The following is an 18,444-nucleotide window of genomic DNA, read 5'->3' as shown; positions in this document are numbered from 1 at the left end:
TACCTATGTTGTTCGAAAGAAACAACCCGTATTATCCTTTTCACAAGAAAAACTTAAGGCCCTGTACTCTGATTTGCAAACTTTCTTACAGCAATTATTTGGGGAAGTCCTTAGTTACTACATAAGCAATTATGTAGCTTTAAAGATTTCTGGTACCTAATGGTAAGGCTTATTCACAAATGCAATATATTTATAAATTACATTTAAAACTGTAAAGGCTGGCAAAATAATAATAAAAAAATAACAAAATAAAACAAACCCCAACCAAAATTATCTGTTTATCCCTAACATTAAAAGAGCATTTTATTCTAATGAAAAACTATTGGCACAAAACCATTATATTATAGATTAAAAGAACAGTTAATAGTAGTGAAAAAGATTGCCTAAAACGCATACCCTAACCTACCACAGAAATATAAAAGTTTATATTCTGAAAATATATACTGTATTAAAGTTTGTAAGCTTATTCATTTAAACAGAAATGTACTGAAATAGTAAACTAAGCAACACTTATCTACAGCAAAAATATACATGCAGGACAACACAAAATAAATTTCCTACCTTTAATATCTACAAATGCAAAACTGTAGATTTTTAAAGATTGTACAAAACAATTTACACAAGAATAAAATAACATACTTAACAACAAATTGCATTTATAATCTTAAATACTGTGAATATTAGTAAAGGTACCCAGACTAATATGTACAGTACATCTAGATATCTGAATACCCAGTAAGGACAGAAACACAAGAGAAAATTGATTCCGATCTTTAAATACTGGAAAAGAAGCTTTTGACATTGTTATTACTCTTTTTTGAAGGGAAATAGATTCCATGAAAACCAGATTGTAACTGTATAGATATGAATAATTAAAAATGTTAACTATGGTTAGCGCTTGCTTTAATGGAAAAATAATTCTAGAAAATGTATTTCAACCATTCCTTTGTCATAAAAAATGCTAAGATACAGATATCTGAAAATTCAGATGAAATGATGCAGTTTGAAGATCTAACAAGTTATGATGCTTCTCTCTTGGAAAATCTCATATGGAAAGCATACCTTCACATTGCTGAGCAATTTCTCTATATTTATCTACAAAAACAAGCATAGTATTGAAATAAACATCCTAATATCTTATTAACACATGACTAGGAGTTATGGCTCTCTCGACGGGAAGAAAGGAAATAAAGGAAATTGAGGAATCATGGTACTTTCCATTGCTTCTTTTTTTTTTCTTTTCTTTTTTTTTTTTGAAGTCATATGCGGGAGGCCTGATTGTGCAAACACGTACGCATGTGAGTGGTTGTCACTTGAGTCACCCTCTGGTTGCGCCGGGGGCTGCGGTGGCCTCGGCCCAGCCCGGCCTTGCTGCTCGGTGGCCTTGGGGCGGGTTGTGGAAACAGGCAAGGTTTAGTATAAAACAAGCGGTGCGTCTATCGCTTCAAAGAGTTATGGAAAGAGTTCTGTTTCAGACATTTAAAAATCAGTAAATTTGCCTTGATAAGTTTTTGGAAAGCATTGAAAACAGGCTAACTAGAAGCCAGGTTTTTGTCTTTTGAATGAAGAATTTCCATAAGAACTTCTGCCTTTTAGGGTTTCCTTAAAATTCAGTGGTACAATTAGGCCACAGAAACAGCACTTTTAATTCTTTGTGGAAAAACAAATGTTATATTAATATATTGAAGGCTACTGTTTGCTATAATCACCTGTTCGTTAACTTTACAAAGGCTTTGTTGAAACTCTTCATGGAAATACGGAGAGGGAGAAAACCCATCAGCCTCATTTGCAGAGGTTTAAACCATAACCAACCGTCACCGAGCTCAGGGATGGAGAGCAAGTGCACAAATTACAAAGCAAACAAATGTGCAAAGCTTCTGCTTCAAGAGGTTTTAATCTGGGCATCCTAGAATGGCGGGTGAAGTCACAGAGCGTGCTTGTGTTATTTCCATATTAATTGCCTTACTAGCAAGAAAGAAATGAGAGCGATCCAGTGTTCAGAAGTCAGTCAGTGTCACCGAAAAGTACTAGGATCACTTTGTAAAATAGCAGATTGGGTTTGTGTCGTTTATCGTGGACTGCTTTTATGGATAGCCATAAGTTGCTGGAACAGATGGTGGGGTGGCCAGATGTGGAGAGCCGGGAAAAGCAAAGCAAACCCTCTCCCTCCACTGAGTTCAATACCTAGCACCTTGTATAAACTGCTGGCGCACACCCAAAGGCCTCCAGAGCAGAAATTATCTCAGACCTGAGGAATCAGGCAATTAGACTAAGGCTCATAAGGATTTGCTTTTAGACTTCAGACCAAAAGGGGATGTTTAAACCTGAAAAACAGTACGATGCCACATAACGGCACCACTCACCCTGTTCCTGACATCCGGATAACAGGAATATCGTAAACTTAAATAAAGCATCTTGTTGGCAAGCCCTTCAACGCTCCTCAAGAAGGCAGAAAGTGAAGAGAGACTCAGGGGGGACTCACTTTCAGAATCCACTTCTTTTTTCTTTCCCTTAACCCTGGCAAATGAATCTATTTCATATATTTTTGTACATTTTTGCACATAGAGGAGCATGCACGTGGCTGTTTCTTTTACTGCCCACAGCATTCTGTGTGTTTTCTACATATTCTTTATTTTCTACACAATTTGCCGCTAAAAATGTGTTTCCATTCTCATGTGATGCCACCAGTTCAGTCAAGGGACGTATGAAAATAAGATCTGTCATCAACAGACAGCTGAATATGAACACAAAATAAATAAGTTAAATAAATTCAACAAAGAAAAAAATCCTAGGAGTTTTTGTAAACTAACTTTACATATTATACATATAAATTATCAGATTTTTCCATTACACTGTTAGAACTTAGGAAAAAAAATCATTAAAATATTTCTAAAATATGGTGTTTGGGTCTACAAAATATTGCGCTGACCCAGTTTTTCGATGGAGCCCTCTGTGTCAGCCCAGATGTGTTGCAACAGCGAGAATAAGTTAAGAAGGACAGACAAAATCCACCGTGACAGCCGGTGTGCCACACTGGGCCTCCGCGGTGCTTCTCAGCACATGGAATGTACACTTTTTATCGGGATGAGCGTGTGAAAGATGCAGCCCTCTGTCGAGATTACGTGCACGGAACAAGCCTGCCTACGTCTCGCTTACACAAAATCAAACCAGCTACGAGCAGCCGTGGAGCTCACAAGGATATCGACACAACCATATGGATTAGGAGACACTGTCACAAATTCCTCAATGATGCGTTGCCTCTGCTTTGCAAACACAGCTAATGTTTGACTCTGGTCACAAGTGGAGCATTTTCTCGTTAAGTTAGGCCAAGACATCAGACTTCATAAATTTTGTCTTGCAAGTAGCTGAATAATGAATCTAGTCCTTTGGAAGAACTCCATAGCTGCTTTAGCATCTGACACTCTTTCTCGTTCACATCTTCAAGTCCGGATTTCAGGAAGCTCCGCACGAGACATTTGGACTCTTCCAATACCTAAAGCCAAAATATTGCTCAGTATTTTATTTTGAATCTGAAAACATTATTACGGATAATGGTGCGAACAGCATTTTTGCACTACTGACTCTGTTTCAAAATCTGAATAAGTCCTTTGGGCACATAAATTAGCTCTGATTTACAGCCATAGCTCCACTTGCTGATAGTCAGCATCTTTAAGAATTAAGGACTTCTGAGGTTTATGCCTTAGTGCCAACATTTTTAAAAGGAATGAGGGATTCTGAAGTACATTAGTTTATTGAAGGGCTGCCATGAAGCACTAGAAGGAGCTGAACTCCCTCCTGTTGAAAATGTGATCCCTTAAAATGAAAATGCGTGAGGCACGATGCATTTGCTACCTGTTTTCTGGAAGGCAGTCTTTGAGGTTATAGAGGTTGGAAATGTCCATCATCTTTAACAATTTTCCCTCATGCATCATTTACTTAACAAAACAGAAATGAACAGGAAAGGGCCTTTACTGCAAATACCTTTTAAAGTGTATTGACTTACATGTTTATACCAGTGAAATATTTTATAAAGAAAGGGTGTTAAGCAAAACAAGCATCCTCTGGCTGTCTTCTGGAGTTAGATTTGCTTAGAGTACACAAGTAGTCATAACAAATCACCTGAGGTTTTTGCAAAGGAAAGCCCAGTCTCAAGCCCTTCAAAAATCGCTGCAAGTTCCTAAAGGCCTGAATAGCAGGTCCACGGTCGCTCCCACAGTTCAGGTCGTTTTTCCCAGACACATTTTTGGAAACATCGAGATTGCCTTCTTTAAAATTATTTTAGAAATATATAACACCAGGATGTATCTCACAAGGAGCCCAACTACTCAAACAAAACCATTAATAATTCATACATTACTGATTTTTTGGGGGCAGAAGACAATGTAAAGTAATACAGTGTTTATAGTAAGGGGGACGCATGGTCTCCAGTCAGCTTTGTCAACACCTACATGTTAATTCCAGTTCCTATCTGGTTTAGGTTACAACACTGCTATTCCAAAATAGCATTTCTCTTTAACTCAAGTAAATGGTGTTACTTGCAAATCGCGGGGCCTGTGTATGTTTTCCTTTTTTTTTTTGTCTGTTTGTGAACAAGTATCCACAGTGAACTGGGATGAGCTCATCATATTCATTGTTTTTGTGACTTCAGTCTGATTTGCATTTGGGATCTCGGAGAGTAAATCTAGTCTTTGACAGTTTTACCTCTGATCTTTGTCCACAAGTTAGCACCAGTCTTCCCAACAGGTCTCAAGAGAAAATTGCATTGGCAGCAGTGAAGGAAGAATTCACAAGAGGGCCCAGAGGTTTTCCCAACTCATATAATACATGTTATATCAGCACGATCAAATAAGCTTACGCTATGTTTCCAGGGAGTTTCATTCTGAATGTCTTTTGTGAGATCTAATCTACACTTCATTTAATTAAAAATCTCCTGTGTCTCTACCTTCTCTTTTACAATGGATCTTTTAAATGAAACTGAGGGATGCTAAGACAGTTTCAAGCATAGGAAGTATAGCAAGAAACTGCAACAATTTGCACTTTAGTGCAGTTTTATTGCAGCCAGTATCATTTTCTTCACTGCATTTTTTTCAACAAGGATGTGCCCAGAATGGGAGTGTATCTGCCTGGAGGGAAAAAACCTTAGGACATAAAAGTAGGAAAGGATTTTCTTTCGACTTTTATGTACACAAAAGGAAAGTTAGAATACAGTGTGACCAGACTGTTCAAATCCCTCTGTGTCTGGATCTCCCCTCCAGAGCAGAGGTTACCTGGCACTATCCTACCTATGGGTAGAACAAATTGCAGAATCAGGAACTATGCAGGTGCAGAAAAGAAGGCAGACTCAGCCGAAACACAGTAGGCCAGGACAATGTGAAAGTTAAATATATGTTCTTACTGACCCTATGGAGATTTCCCAGTACAGCTGTTTTGTTTCCAGACTCTTCCACCTTCATGAAGGAAACTTATGCTAAAATGCCCTTTCAATATCTTGGAAAAGGAGGCTCCACTCATACTGAATAAATGTGAAGATGAGGAAAGGAAATAACGCTCCCTGCCCCTGAAAACACCATGAGCTCCCTGATCCATATCCAGATTTTCTGCTGTTATCCCCCTTCTAGAGTTATGGTTGTGGAGACTGAGGACCCATGTTTCTGATGTGATGAGCCTTGGGAGCACACCTGGCCTCCATGAAATGTAATTTAATCACAAAGGAGTTGGATTCCTTACCACCGCACTGCAGGACGCCATCTCCTTCACTCGTAGCATCACTTCTTGGCTAAATGTTGTTGGCCAAAATACTTGTGACACTAGTCCTCTGCTGCAGGCTTCCTGTGCAGTCAGCTTTCTCCCACAGAACAGCATTTCATTTGCCTGTGAAACCAAAAGATTATCTGTGATCTTGGGTTATAATTCCCTTAAAACATTTTCCCTAAGTTGCCTGTTTTTATCAAGATTAAATTTACAAATGGCATCCTCTATCTTTCCATACCGCAAAATACTTTAAAAAAGGAGTTTCAGTAGCTATTTAGGGATTGTGCAGGTGGCCAGAGCACAGCATGGGTTTCATTTAAGGGAAATGTGCTGGCATGCGTGATGAATCTGTATCGCTGATTTTACCAGAGTAACTGTCAGTGATATAGTGATACTGTGCCAAGAGTCATGGAACTTAGTACAAAATACTTTGTGGGGCAAACTCTGCTTTGTTATACTGGTAAAAACTAAGTAACCTTACTGGAATCATTATGGATTGTCTTTAGAGATAGGAGAGCAGTATCTTGCTCTTTTACTGCACAGTCCTAACACAATATAGAAAAGTGCTCTGCAACATTATTCTGCTAATGCATTTCTTCCATGATCTTGACAATCTTTGCTTTTTCAATCTGTGTTCAACCTTTCCTGTACACAGCATGTGTAATATATTGAATTCTGAGGTCATTTTGTGATAAGAAATTGGTAGGGATTACATGAACTTCCCACAGGTTTCATTTCCATTCATGACAATCAAGAGAAACAGTTGTTTTCTGTTTTACTTTTTAAAGGGAGAAAGAAGAGCATGAATTTAAGAAAGGTTCTTCAGCAATTTCAGGTGGAAAACCTTACCAGTGCAACACCCAGAATTTGCGGGAATGTATATGATGAGCAGCCAGCCGGAGTGAGTCGGATTGTTGCGTATGGTGTCTGAAACCATGCCTTCTCACTTGCCCAAACGATATCGCACAGGGGTAAAATAGAAGCTCCTAACCCAAGAGCAGGGCCGTTGATAGCAACCACAATTGGCTTCTTAAATTGAATAAAAGCTTTTACAAAATCCCTAAAATACAAAAATAAAAGAAAGATCTTGAATACAGAAGTTACACTTAAATAAATACCCAAGCTTAAAGTACTTAATCTGAAAACAAATCAGAACCACAGATGAACAAAAAAAATGCCATGGGCTGAGTTTTATGAGGTCAGAATTGCAAGATACTTTCTAGTTTGCACATGGAAAATTTTGCTTATATTTAGTTATTTAAGCTTTCTGAGGACCTGGGATATTAAATAATTTTGTATATGTTGTATATGAACTGACTCTTGTACTTTTTGCAGAATGGTTTGGTTGGGTTTAGTTTTACTTCTGGACCAGTAACTCGTGAGTCTGTACACACAGCTTATCTCAGTTTGTTCCACAATGGTGAGTACGGACTCTGATGATCTGGTTTGGCTAAACTGATGGACATATTCTAGTGTGAAAGACAGGAAACTCCCAGGTGGATTGGGGAATATTTAATTCTTTCAAAAAGTTCTCTTAAAGATCCTATGCAAAGGATGCTGGAAGTCCCATCAATGGATTGGGAGACAGTGAATGTTTATGGCACACCAGTGGAAAGAACAAGACCCACAAAGGGGAGTCAGAGAGAGAAATGTCTGAATAGGGAAAGAATTAGGTGAGTGATCTGTTGGGTCTTCATTGCAAATGTCTTCGGCAAAGACGTAACAAAGTAGATGCCCCTGCCTGCCTACAAATGTGAAGCGATGGGAATTAAAGGGGAAGTAAATGCGATCGGATTCATCCGGATGAATGAACAAGAACATGTTAAATTCTGTGTAATGAGGAGGTATTTTAAATGTTACCTACCAGCAACTGCAGAAAGACATCTGTTGAATGGAACAGCCTGTACACCAATTAGGGAAAAGCATGAGTGTAATTGTGGGCAAATTATGGGCTCCAGCAGCTCAGTGCATAGCAGGTATATGGAGGCAAAAGAGATGCTCAATTACTTTAGAAAAGAGAAATTTATAAATCAAATTAAAAACAAAAGATGAGATTCTGTTCCTGCACTGGGTATTTATTAGATCCAGAGTGCATCTTTGCTGACAGATTTTAGGAAAGAACATTTTGTCAAACATGCCCTTTGATGAGTTGCAACTTTCTCCCTGAGGTCAAAAAGACCGAGGTTTCGGTATCTGAGAACAGGAGCTGTGCCTTGCGGGTCAGAGGGATGACTTGGCAAAAATGGAAAATGTACCGAAGATAAGTATTTTATTGGACTGAAGTGCAGGGGCATTGGCCATATTTTAAATGAAAACGAAGAGTTTGAGGTGACCCAGTATTAAATGTTCAATGAATGAGGTCTGGTTTTCAGGCCATCTAGTAAGAGTGGATTTTCGACCACGGGAAGATAGTGACTTGCGGGAATTGATGCAGCTCTGTTCACACAGTGAGTAATAAAACAGAAGATCGGAGGCAAGACAAAGACAGTGAAATAAGGAACACCCTATTTGTCTGTTCAAGACCATTTCTTTCTAGAGGATTAGCAGGGTTAAGGAGAGTTGTGGTTCATTTTTGTTTGCAGAAGAAATGCTGCTCCCTTATCTCGTTATTTCTTCTGTTGTTTACGGTTGAGTAATGACTGTGGATCACTGCACCTGATTAATTCCAGAGTTTTGAGAACCTTAGTAGTTCAGCAAGTAAGCCTTCCAAGATGGGAAGAGGGATGTGACGAATGATAGGGAAAATAAAAAACTGTGGGTAAGTGGTGGCAGCAGGTCTGGGGATCATGTGGAGGCAGAAGAAAAGAGTGTTGTGGAGAAAAGCAGGAGGCATGTGGTGATAAATGGGACTGGAGTGAATATGGAAAAGCAATTAGGGATGTGGAGAGAAAATGGTTGGATGATGGGGACGAAGAACAAAGCAGAACACAGTAATGGAGGGGAAGGGCTGAAGGAAACGTGAAATCTTCATATGAGTGAGCAAAGAAGGGAGGACCTGGAGATGGGGAGAGATGGGAACAGGACATTGAGAAGACACGGTGAGCCTCTGTCATGAGGAGAGGATGGTACAATGGATGGGTATGGAACATGACACCTATGGGATGGAGTGGAAGGCTGAAATACTGGGAGCTTATGAGGGTAACAAATGCCTGCATTTGGTCTACAGAAGCTGCAGTGTCCAGCACTCCACTTGACCGCGTTCCCTGTTTGGAACATTTTTTGTTTCAGTGACTTGTCTTTGTACCCAGAACCTGGGGTGTTTCAGTGTCTCTGAACCGTAAGTTCACACATGTAGTTTCTGGGGTAGAAGATCCTTGTTTCAATTCAAGGGAGTCTTTGAAAAGGACTTAGAATTGTAACTGTTGTTGCACAGCAGAGGCAGAAGCTCAAAGACAGGAAAAATGTCATATGCAGAAGACTTTTGGGTTTGCAAGAGGATAACCGGGAAGCTGACCATCGAATACACTTTGGGATGCTCAGATACCTCGGCATCATTGCAGAGGTCTTGCTGCTCTTAAGTACGTCAAAGGGTATAAAGAAGTTAAGCAAGTCAAGTTGTCCTTCGTTTTCTTCTGAGCATACCCAGAATTTTATGTATTGGGTCGCGTAACTATGCCCAACTGATGATGTGACAAGGGAGCCTGGTGCCGGGAATGCCAGTGCCTTCCAGTGAGTCTTCTGATTGCAGGGCTGTGTAAGCCACAGCTGCAGGGCAGTCTGTCTGTCTGTCTGTCTGCCCCTTCCCTGCTCTGATAGCACAATGCCGGATACATGGCAGATGATGGCAGCTCAGGTGATGGATCTGTGGTCAGCACCTGAGGAAGCTGCGGTGCTGCATGTCTGTGAGCTGCAAGCCCCAAGGGACAGGGGCAAAGGAATAAATCATTCACGTGAGATGAGATTCGATGGATATTTCGACTTCAGTTTTAACTTGGGATCAGTATAGGAGATGCACACTGTAGAAAGTGGAAACACACAGTAATCAAGATAGTAATTTCATTTTGATACAAGTCTAACTCGATGCAAAGCAGTGGAGGCAGAGATCCATTCATGTGTTTTAGGACATCCTAACCACTCAAAAAGCGAAGTGTACATTTTTTTCTGCTCTTATTACAGTATATTTTCCATGGGTTGAGTCCTTTGTTCACAGAAAGCACAGAGAGTGCTAAATGGAAAATGTACTGTATTGTTTCCAGAAGTATAATAAAAATCTGTTTCCAGTGGGCCTGAAACCGACAGTCTTGACAAGGAGCAGTACATTGTACCAGTGTTTCAAGAGTGTTCTGTGAGTCCAGGGATGGAAAAACTGAGTATCATAGTCTGGCTCATACTCATTTAGCTGTTGAATTGATAAGTATGCCTGTATATTAAAGGTATGTAGATAAATGTATACATATATAACAATACCTCTTTACACAATATTTACATGAATCATATTAAATTTGTAGCTTCTAATGGAGTGTGAGTGTGCCTGTGTTTTCAAACAAGAATAGTGATTTTCTTCCCTCGCATTGTTTTTGGTTCCACATTATTAAAGATCCCTCATGTTAAAAAAAAGTATAAAATAGGATGTGTCCTTCAATGGGTTTCTCTTTTTTAAAATATCACTACATGATATTCAAGCATAGCCAGCATCTTTAAAACAGGTCATAAATTATTATAGTTAAGAAGTACATTTAAAATTCTTTCAAAATAATTACTACTTTGAGAATTTCAAAAGTATCAAACTGAGAATCCAAACTGATCTGCAATTGTTGTAACCAAGATAACTGGTGGTTAATACATCATGTAACAAATAAACCTGATCTTTTGTTATACTAATATATCCGAAAAATAGATCTGTTGTAAAACAAATCCTTTAATATTCCTTCATAGAATTGTTGCATAAAGTTTTGAAGCTCTCAGAAGAATAATATTTATTTGTAGAGAGTGGGGGAAAAAAAAGGGGCCAAACTCTCTCCTGGTACACACTGGTGAAATACCATTGGTTTAATGGGGTAATGTTGGTTTATACTGGAAGATCTGCCAAATATGTATGAAGTATAACTTGTGGAGAATGGAAATATTTGGTGATGTATTGTGCAGATTGATTCATAGACTGCATGTCACAAACCCTGGATTTCTATTAAGGTAGTGTGATATATATATATGGAAACTCACATTTTAGTTATGAAAATAAAACTATATTTACATATATATTAAATAATTCAAGTTTAAGAAAAAGAATGGAGACCCTTCTAATAAGGTTCTGAAATACAGTGGCAGATTGCTGTTCCAACAGAATATGAGTAAACCATGGATTCCCATTTGTACTGAAAATCATTAAAATGACGAACATTAAAACAAGTAAAATATCTGCCTTTCAGAAACCACTTCAGAACATGAACCAATAGCCAATTTGGAAAAACAACAACAAAGTTGTATTTGAATTTGGAGGAATGATTTGAAATATTAAATACAGAGAAGTGGAATAAAATAAATCCCTATGGATATTAGCACTGGAATAAATGTGCTTTCTTTTCTCATATGGAAAGGTCCAAGGTTCTTCTTACTAAACAAATTTGTAGGACTATAATTAGAATACAATCAACACTTACATATACAACATGTTTGGACCTGATAAATATCTTTATAATCACACACTGCATTTCATAATTTAGAGATCATAGGTAAGCTTGGGTCACCTTATAGCTTCTGCAATCCTAGTGCTTTCCTTTCTTCTGTCATTGGATAACCTGCCAATTAAATATGAGTAATCTAGGCCACTACAGAATACACTTCCCACTGCGCTGAGAAGTAAGAGTTTACTGTCATCAGCTGATGCATTGCACAATGCTCTCCGAACTTCCTTCATGATCTGTGGATAAAGAAAAGTAAACAATTCGACATGCATGCCGTTGCAATATCATTGCCCTAGTTTTACAAACCTTATTGATTTTGAGAGACTTAAATTTTTGGCACTATTAATACTTACATCAATGATAAATATTTATATAATTTTAATATACTTAGAATGAAAACACTGAGAGTTTACAAAGTATTTTGTATTTGGAAATGCTTTGTAGATGCTTATTCAAAGCGTTTTTAGAACTTGGCTGTTCTTTGCTTATTCTGTGGGAAATTCTAGCTAGCTTAAGCTATTTGATTGCAATTTAATAATTCCAAATATCACTTTTTAATTTTCATCGTGTATATTCTGTGTGCATCACTGTGTCCTCTGCAACAAAGTTATCACAACAATAGCCTATTAACCTCAACAGGTTGTAACCAAAATCTGTAAAACCCAGTTTTCAGTTCTTCAACTACTTTGGTTTATATGACTTGAACCAGAGCAAGGCAGGACAAGAAGACATCATATACATCAACATGACAAATCTATTATTCATTTTTCAGTGGTCAGTGATACTGTTAAAGTCTACAGAAATTAGAGCAAAAAAAGCCACTTGAGAGACATTTTTACACTCTGATTTACAACTGGATCAAGATATTAATTGCACCATAAATCAAACTTAATCAAAATCTGTATAGAACTGAGCTGCTGATATTGTAAGAAAATGGCCTTTCATCTGAGCAGAATTGGTTTTCTAATGATTTTTAAAAGGAAATACTATTTCATAAACTTCTGACGGGCAACTTGTTGTTTGGTCACAATTCAGCATAGCAGTGAGCTGGAAGTGATTTTGGCCATTTGAGATTCTTCTCTTCTATTTAGCGATTTGCTGCTCCTGAAGTCAGGCCATGAATTCATCTAGTGGGACACCTCCTGTGCTTAAACATACTCATGTGTCCAAGTACTTCTCATACACAGGGTCTTGTTGAGTCCAATTTTTCTCTTTTGCACTGAAAGATTTGCTGTTAGTGTAAACTTAGCTATAAGACAGCAAAATGTGGTTGGGGGATTAAACATGGTTTCCGCGTGACAGAAAAAACCCGAAGATTTTAAGCTTGGAGTTACTTTTGTTCACTACTTTCCAAAAATTCTGTACATCTCTGAAGTCCCTTATTTAAGAACTGTCCCTGAACACAGAAGTTTTCTTTATACCATCCTAGGCAGCCTTTTATTAGAAATCCTGCGGCTTGTGAGCCCAAGCTTGAACTCATATATTCAAATCACGCCGTGCGATGGTACCTGTGTAAAAATGGTTGCTCCTGAGACTGGGACAGGAGAAGCAGGTGGTGAACTTTGGGATGCTTCACTTTTACATGTGCACTTCAAAACGCCTGTAATACCGAGCATGTGACAGTGGGTGGAAGTGAAGTAATTAAAAGCAGCAGAATTTGGAAGCATATTTGAAATTCTTGTGCAGGTACAAAAATGTCATCGGTGATTTTACAAGAACTGTTTATTCGCAGAGTCTCAGGGGCTGTCTCAGCCCTCGGCTGGTAAAACCAGCAAACCCACACGTTTTGTAAAGGGGAAACAAGGGAAAAAGCCACCTAAAACCTCTGTTCAAAGTTAAGAAGGAAACTTTAGAAGGTGGTAGATGTTAGAAGAAAAAAAACCCATACATATTTTGATTTTCCTAGTTCCGTGTGAATGCCAGATTGTCCTACTAGTTTGCTTGAAGTGTTCTCAAAATCTGCTCTTTCTTAGGGAGGGTGTATAAGTAATATCAGAGAACACCAGTCAAACATTTTTCTGTACAATGAGGAGCGTTGCTTTAAATATGGTGCCTTGATAGGATGCTCCATTCAGCAGGTTTCCTCACTGTTCTCCTTCCTGCAGTGCTATTTGTGTATGTACCAGCTCTTTGATGTCACCACTGCTGTCCTTCAAACGCATCATTACCCTTACAAAACCGTCTCTTTTTTATCTTGCCCCTCATTGATGTGGACGGCTAAAGCCATCTAAAAATATACTGAATTTTTGAGCAGAGATTATATGACTTGTAGGAAAACCCAATATTGTGCTGTCACTGGTTTTTCAGTGTTTTGGAGAGGGTGATATTAAAAGTCCATTATTAGGAATTGACTTCTCCGATATAGTTGAAAATGGGAAGGCTTTGACAGGATCTTGGATGGTATTTTTGAGCAAGAGCGGAAACTGATTTCCACTGCTCCACTAGTTTCTAGCAAAACCATATCAGAAACCAGGAAACCATAATGTATCGGTGTTTTCAGGCTCCAAAAAGTACTTTTTAAAAAAAATATCTGTAAGTTTGTCATTAGCTTTACCATCAAAAGGCGCTCGGAGGCTCACTGGAATACACCAATGCCAGCCAAGTCAGTTCTAACTCCCTTGTTTTGTGCCACGATGCCTTTGCTGGTGCTGTCCCACGTTCACCTGGTCATCTCGTCACCGGGGTTTCCTCACTGATCATCTGCATGTGAGGATTTCTCTGCAGATGTTTACATGGTTATAGGAAAGCTACTAACAATAAAATAAAGATAAGAAGATGGCTTGCCTGTGGGGTTGCAGAACTGCGTATTAAACTGCAGTATTGTAAACTAAATATAATCTTAGGTCAAGACTGCTGTCTTGTTTTGGGCACAAATTTCCATTTAATGGAAATATAGGGATACTACCTGTCTTTATTTACATTTCTTTGTCAGATTCCCTATTCTTTTTCTCTCTTCCATAGTCCTTAAACCTTCCCTCATCTTGGTATAACCACGGCATTTGTCCAATTAGATTTTACTTTCTCTAGTGGACCAGACCTAATATTACTATTTGCAGGGCTTCATAGCAGTATTCTCCAGTTCCATGCTTTTTTAAATTAGCTTTTTCATGGTCTTTCAGGTAATTTTCAATCCTGGGGACAGTATTCCTATTCTAATGCATTGGACTAAAATTTCTGAGGAAGTATTTACAAAACAGTACGGACCAGTTATTTTACTTACGATAATCTATCGGATTATAAATTTAGACCAGGCCTAAAGCTTCACTTACTGTTTTATTGGAACCCAAATATATGATAAAATTATCACTTTCTCAAAAGTTGCTTATTTTTTTAATGCTGTCAAGAAAATAAGCTGGTTATTTCTTTAACAGGACACCTCATATAGCAAAATAAACATAAAATGTTTTAAAAGTTCATTAAACTTCTAAGAGCTTATTTTAATGCCTTTCACTGGACGTAGGAAATTTTAAAAGGCATTTGGTGCCCTTTGCTTTTTAACATTGCTTACATTCTGGGGAAATCAGAGAGCTGGAAATTTATCACCATAATTACACAAAGTATATTGAACAGAAGTCTCTTGTTCATATAAATAGACATACTAGTTTAGAAGGTTAACTTCTCTGAATCTCTAAGGATTCACTCTTGATACTCTTAAAGGTAAATATTCTGGAAATATTACAGTAAAACAAAACTTTAAGGACATTCAGTTGTTCTTAGAACCTCTTCCACTATTTTACCGCTTTACACAAATACACTTTGTGTTCGTCACTGACTCTTTGTGCAAACAGATTCCGAGTCCTTTCTGTTTGATAAATAAAAGACTTAGGAACCTATAAGGTGGTTTCAGGCAGAAGTCCTGGCCAAAACTCACCATTTCTTTGTATGAGAGCAAAAATACAGATAACAGTAAACTTGTACCTGCCTCTTTTTTTTTTTTTTTTCCTTCCTTTTTTTTTTTTTTTTTTTTTAGGTTAGGAAGGGTTGTAAGTACGGAAGAGGGAAGGCAAACCAGTGCTGCAAAATGCAGCTGGGAGAACTTCAAACCCCGTAATTCTCATGGCTAGAAATTTGAAACTCGATTCTTTTGTATGAGAAGTGTACCTGAGGTAGTTCTATCTTCAATGGAAACATTAGCTGTTTAGGGTATGTTTTGCTTTTAATTCAGAGGAATATTCATTCCTAGCTCTATTAACAGCGTAAAGTAAAAACAGCAGATGGATCCATTTAACCTTAAGTTTGACACAGAATTTGTATCCTTGAGACGTACCGAGTTAAAATGGCAATATCATCATTGGAGAATGAACTTCAGAAGCAGCAAAAGACCCATGAGAGAAAATGCCCTAATGGAATTTCTAATGCTGAAATATTTTACATATCTATTTTAGAAATTAATTTAAAAGTACCAAGCCTAAGCCACTGCAATAAAAACAAGCTGTGCTGTTTCATGACACTGGCTTGGAAGTTTTATAAGGCCTTGTAAAACATAAGAAAGAATTTCTATAGTGCCCTGGACATTTTTGTAGAAAAAACTCCATTACTAGAGTGGCACTGAGCCAAGTTCAATCAGTGCAAATGCTGCTGGAAGGAGCATCGGCGCATTTCATGCTAAAATCACCTGCACACACCCAGAGGTGTGATGTGGTTCCCAAAACCATATGATGAAGATTCATGTAGACTTCTTTAAGCTTTTCTTTTTCTTCCTTTTTTTTTTTTTTGATATAAATAAGTTCTTTGTTATTTTAATTAAAGTAGCATAAATAGCAGAGGCCAGTGGTTGAACAAAACTATTAAATTTCATCTGAAGATTAAGATAAAGCACAAAGGGAAGCAGGGCTGGTTATTTAGGAGTGAGAGTGATTTTATATAAGCTTAATTTTATAATGACTGTGGGCAGTGCACACCTTTTCTTTTTTTCCTAACATAGAAGGCCAAGAATAACTAGACCACTATTTTAACCACACCAAGTAGACCTGCTCTGAGTTAATTAATCATTTACTATTTGGAAAACATAATTTACTGAATGTCTAATAAACCTTGAAGTTAGCATTTCTTTTGACAAATGAAACACACTTTCTTCATTTTGTAGGAATTTTGTGTTTGTACTTTCTATTTTCACTGGTAATAAAAGGCATCAAAACTGTAAATGTTGTAAATGTTCCCAAAATACTCTGTCAGCTTGTCTCACCTAGGGCTATGGGTGACAAACTGCGGGGACAAGGCAATCAACATATTCCTCCTTTCAGCTCTTTGTATTTTTGCTGTAATTGCTAGCGAGGATGTGGGATCGCCAATACTGGAGGTGCTGGATTTTGTGGTGGGAATGGTCCTGGGCTGCAGCCTGGGCCAACACAGAGAAGCTGTTTGGTATTTGCCAGCGAGCGCCTTCAGAGGGCAGGAGCTTTCAATTGCTCTCAGCCTGGATGAGTTTTAAACAGACAATCTCCATGTGGAGAACTCATTACCTTGATTAATTCCTGGTTGGCAATGTATTTTTCAAACATGTATTTAATGGTTTTCGAGTGAGCTTTAATAAAGGTTCTAGAAATAGTTTATGCCAGTGATGCAAGAAGAGGACTATTATATAGTTATCGTCTCTTCTTCCACAGGGGTGGGTTCCCGGCATATTGAAAATTTTCGAAGAATGAAACGGATTGGTTTGGCAGATGTGAAGAGCCTGAATTAATTCACTAGTTAGAGCATTTGAACGCTGATGTGGAACAGCACAGCCAGCAATGGAAAGGTATGTCAGTTCAGCCTGAACATTGTATGGCCTTGATTTCCTACTTTTTCAGGCCCTCGAGCTCTTTGTTTAAATTACCTGCAGTGTCAGTTGGTGGTGATTAATACATGGATGGAATGATGGATTTCGTAGAATCATAGAAAGGTTTGGGTTGGAAGGGACCTTCGAGTTCATCTGATTCCAACCCCACTGCCCTGGAAGGGACATCTTCCACTGGGCCGGGTTGCTCAGAGCCCCGTCCAGCCTGGCCTGGAACGCTCCCAGGGATGGGGCATCCACAGCTTCTCTGGGCAGCCTGTGCCAGGGCCTCGCCACCCTTGTGGGGAAGAATTTCTTCCTTATATCTGATCTAAGTCTACTCTCAGTTTAAAGCCATTACCCCTTGTCCTATCACTACATGCCCTTGTAAAAGGTCCCTCTCCAGCTTTCGTGTAGGTCCTTTTTAGATATTAGGAGGCTGCTGTAAGGTCTACCCGGAGCCTTCTCCAGGCTGAACAACCCCAACTCTCTCAGCCTGTCCTCATAGCAGAGGTGCTCCAGCCTTCTGATTATTTTTGTGGCCTCCTCTGGACTTGTACCAACAGGTCCACGTCCATCTTATGCTGGGGACCCCAGAGGTGGATTCAGCACTGCAGGTGGAGTCTCACCAGAGCACAGGAGAGGGGCAGAATCACCCCCCTCGACCTGCTGGCCATGCTCCTTTTGATGCAGCCCAGGACACCACTGGCTTTTTGGGCTGCAAGTGCACATTGCTGGCTCATGTTGAGCTTCTCATCAACCAACAGCCCCAAGTCCTTCTCTTCAGGACAACTGTCAGTCCATTCTCGGCCCAGCTTGTATTTATGCTTGGGATTGCCCTGGCCCATGTGCAGGACCTTGCACTTGGCCTTGCTCAGCTTCCCGAGGTTCGCACGGGCGCACCTCTCAAGCCTGTCAAGGTCCCTCTGGATGACATCCAGAGTGCCCACCGCACCGTACAGCTTGGTGGTGTCAGCAAACCTGCTGAGGGTGCAATCTGATGCATTTTAAGGAATTTGTATTAAAAGTAGGTGTTTAGTGTTCTGTGTTAATTACCAAGATAGTGCTTTTAAATTTCATATAGTTTAAAAACTTGGAGTGATAAAAGCTATGTACCAACAGTTTTACCAGTTTAGCATTGTTCTGGGCATCGATGTTCATGTGTACGTGTGCATTTGGCAAGGAGTCAAATTTACAGCCCATCACACCTGCCAGTGGTTTTATCTGAAACTCATTCTAAGTAATTAATTTCAAAGTTATTCAGTTTCTTATTGAATAAAATAATTCCTCAAAGCTACAATCTGCTCAAACTGA

General features: G+C 38.9%; 1 protein-coding gene and 1 long non-coding RNA gene across 3 annotated transcripts in view; one reads left to right on the top strand and one right to left on the bottom strand.

The window, feature by feature from the left end:
• The window catches only part of LOC135991916 (uncharacterized), a 93,389-nt gene that overhangs the window by 40,650 nt on the left and 34,295 nt on the right, over positions 1 to 18,444 (top strand). For both annotated transcript variants that reach the window (XR_010606668.1, XR_010606669.1), the window contains exon 3: positions 16,979 to 17,112. This is a non-coding gene — a long non-coding RNA (uncharacterized LOC135991916). The remainder of the gene's footprint in view (positions 1 to 16,978; positions 17,113 to 18,444) is intronic.
• The window catches only part of CDYL2 (chromodomain Y like 2), a 59,450-nt gene continuing 41,901 nt past the window's right edge, over positions 896 to 18,444 (bottom strand). Inside the window, 4 exon segments of the mRNA XM_065640766.1 lie at positions 896 to 3,493; positions 5,728 to 5,871; positions 6,601 to 6,811; positions 11,436 to 11,608. Coding sequence (XP_065496838.1) covers positions 3,335 to 3,493; positions 5,728 to 5,871; positions 6,601 to 6,811; positions 11,436 to 11,608 — 687 coding nt within the window. The 3' untranslated portion in view covers positions 896 to 3,334.

Source organism: Caloenas nicobarica, chromosome 9, assembly GCF_036013445.1.
Source record: "Caloenas nicobarica isolate bCalNic1 chromosome 9, bCalNic1.hap1, whole genome shotgun sequence".
NCBI classification, from domain to species: Eukaryota; Metazoa; Chordata; class Aves; order Columbiformes; family Columbidae; genus Caloenas; species Caloenas nicobarica.
The sequence above is the reverse complement of the archived record's forward strand: the minus strand, read 5'-3'. Positions and strand labels throughout refer to the sequence as shown.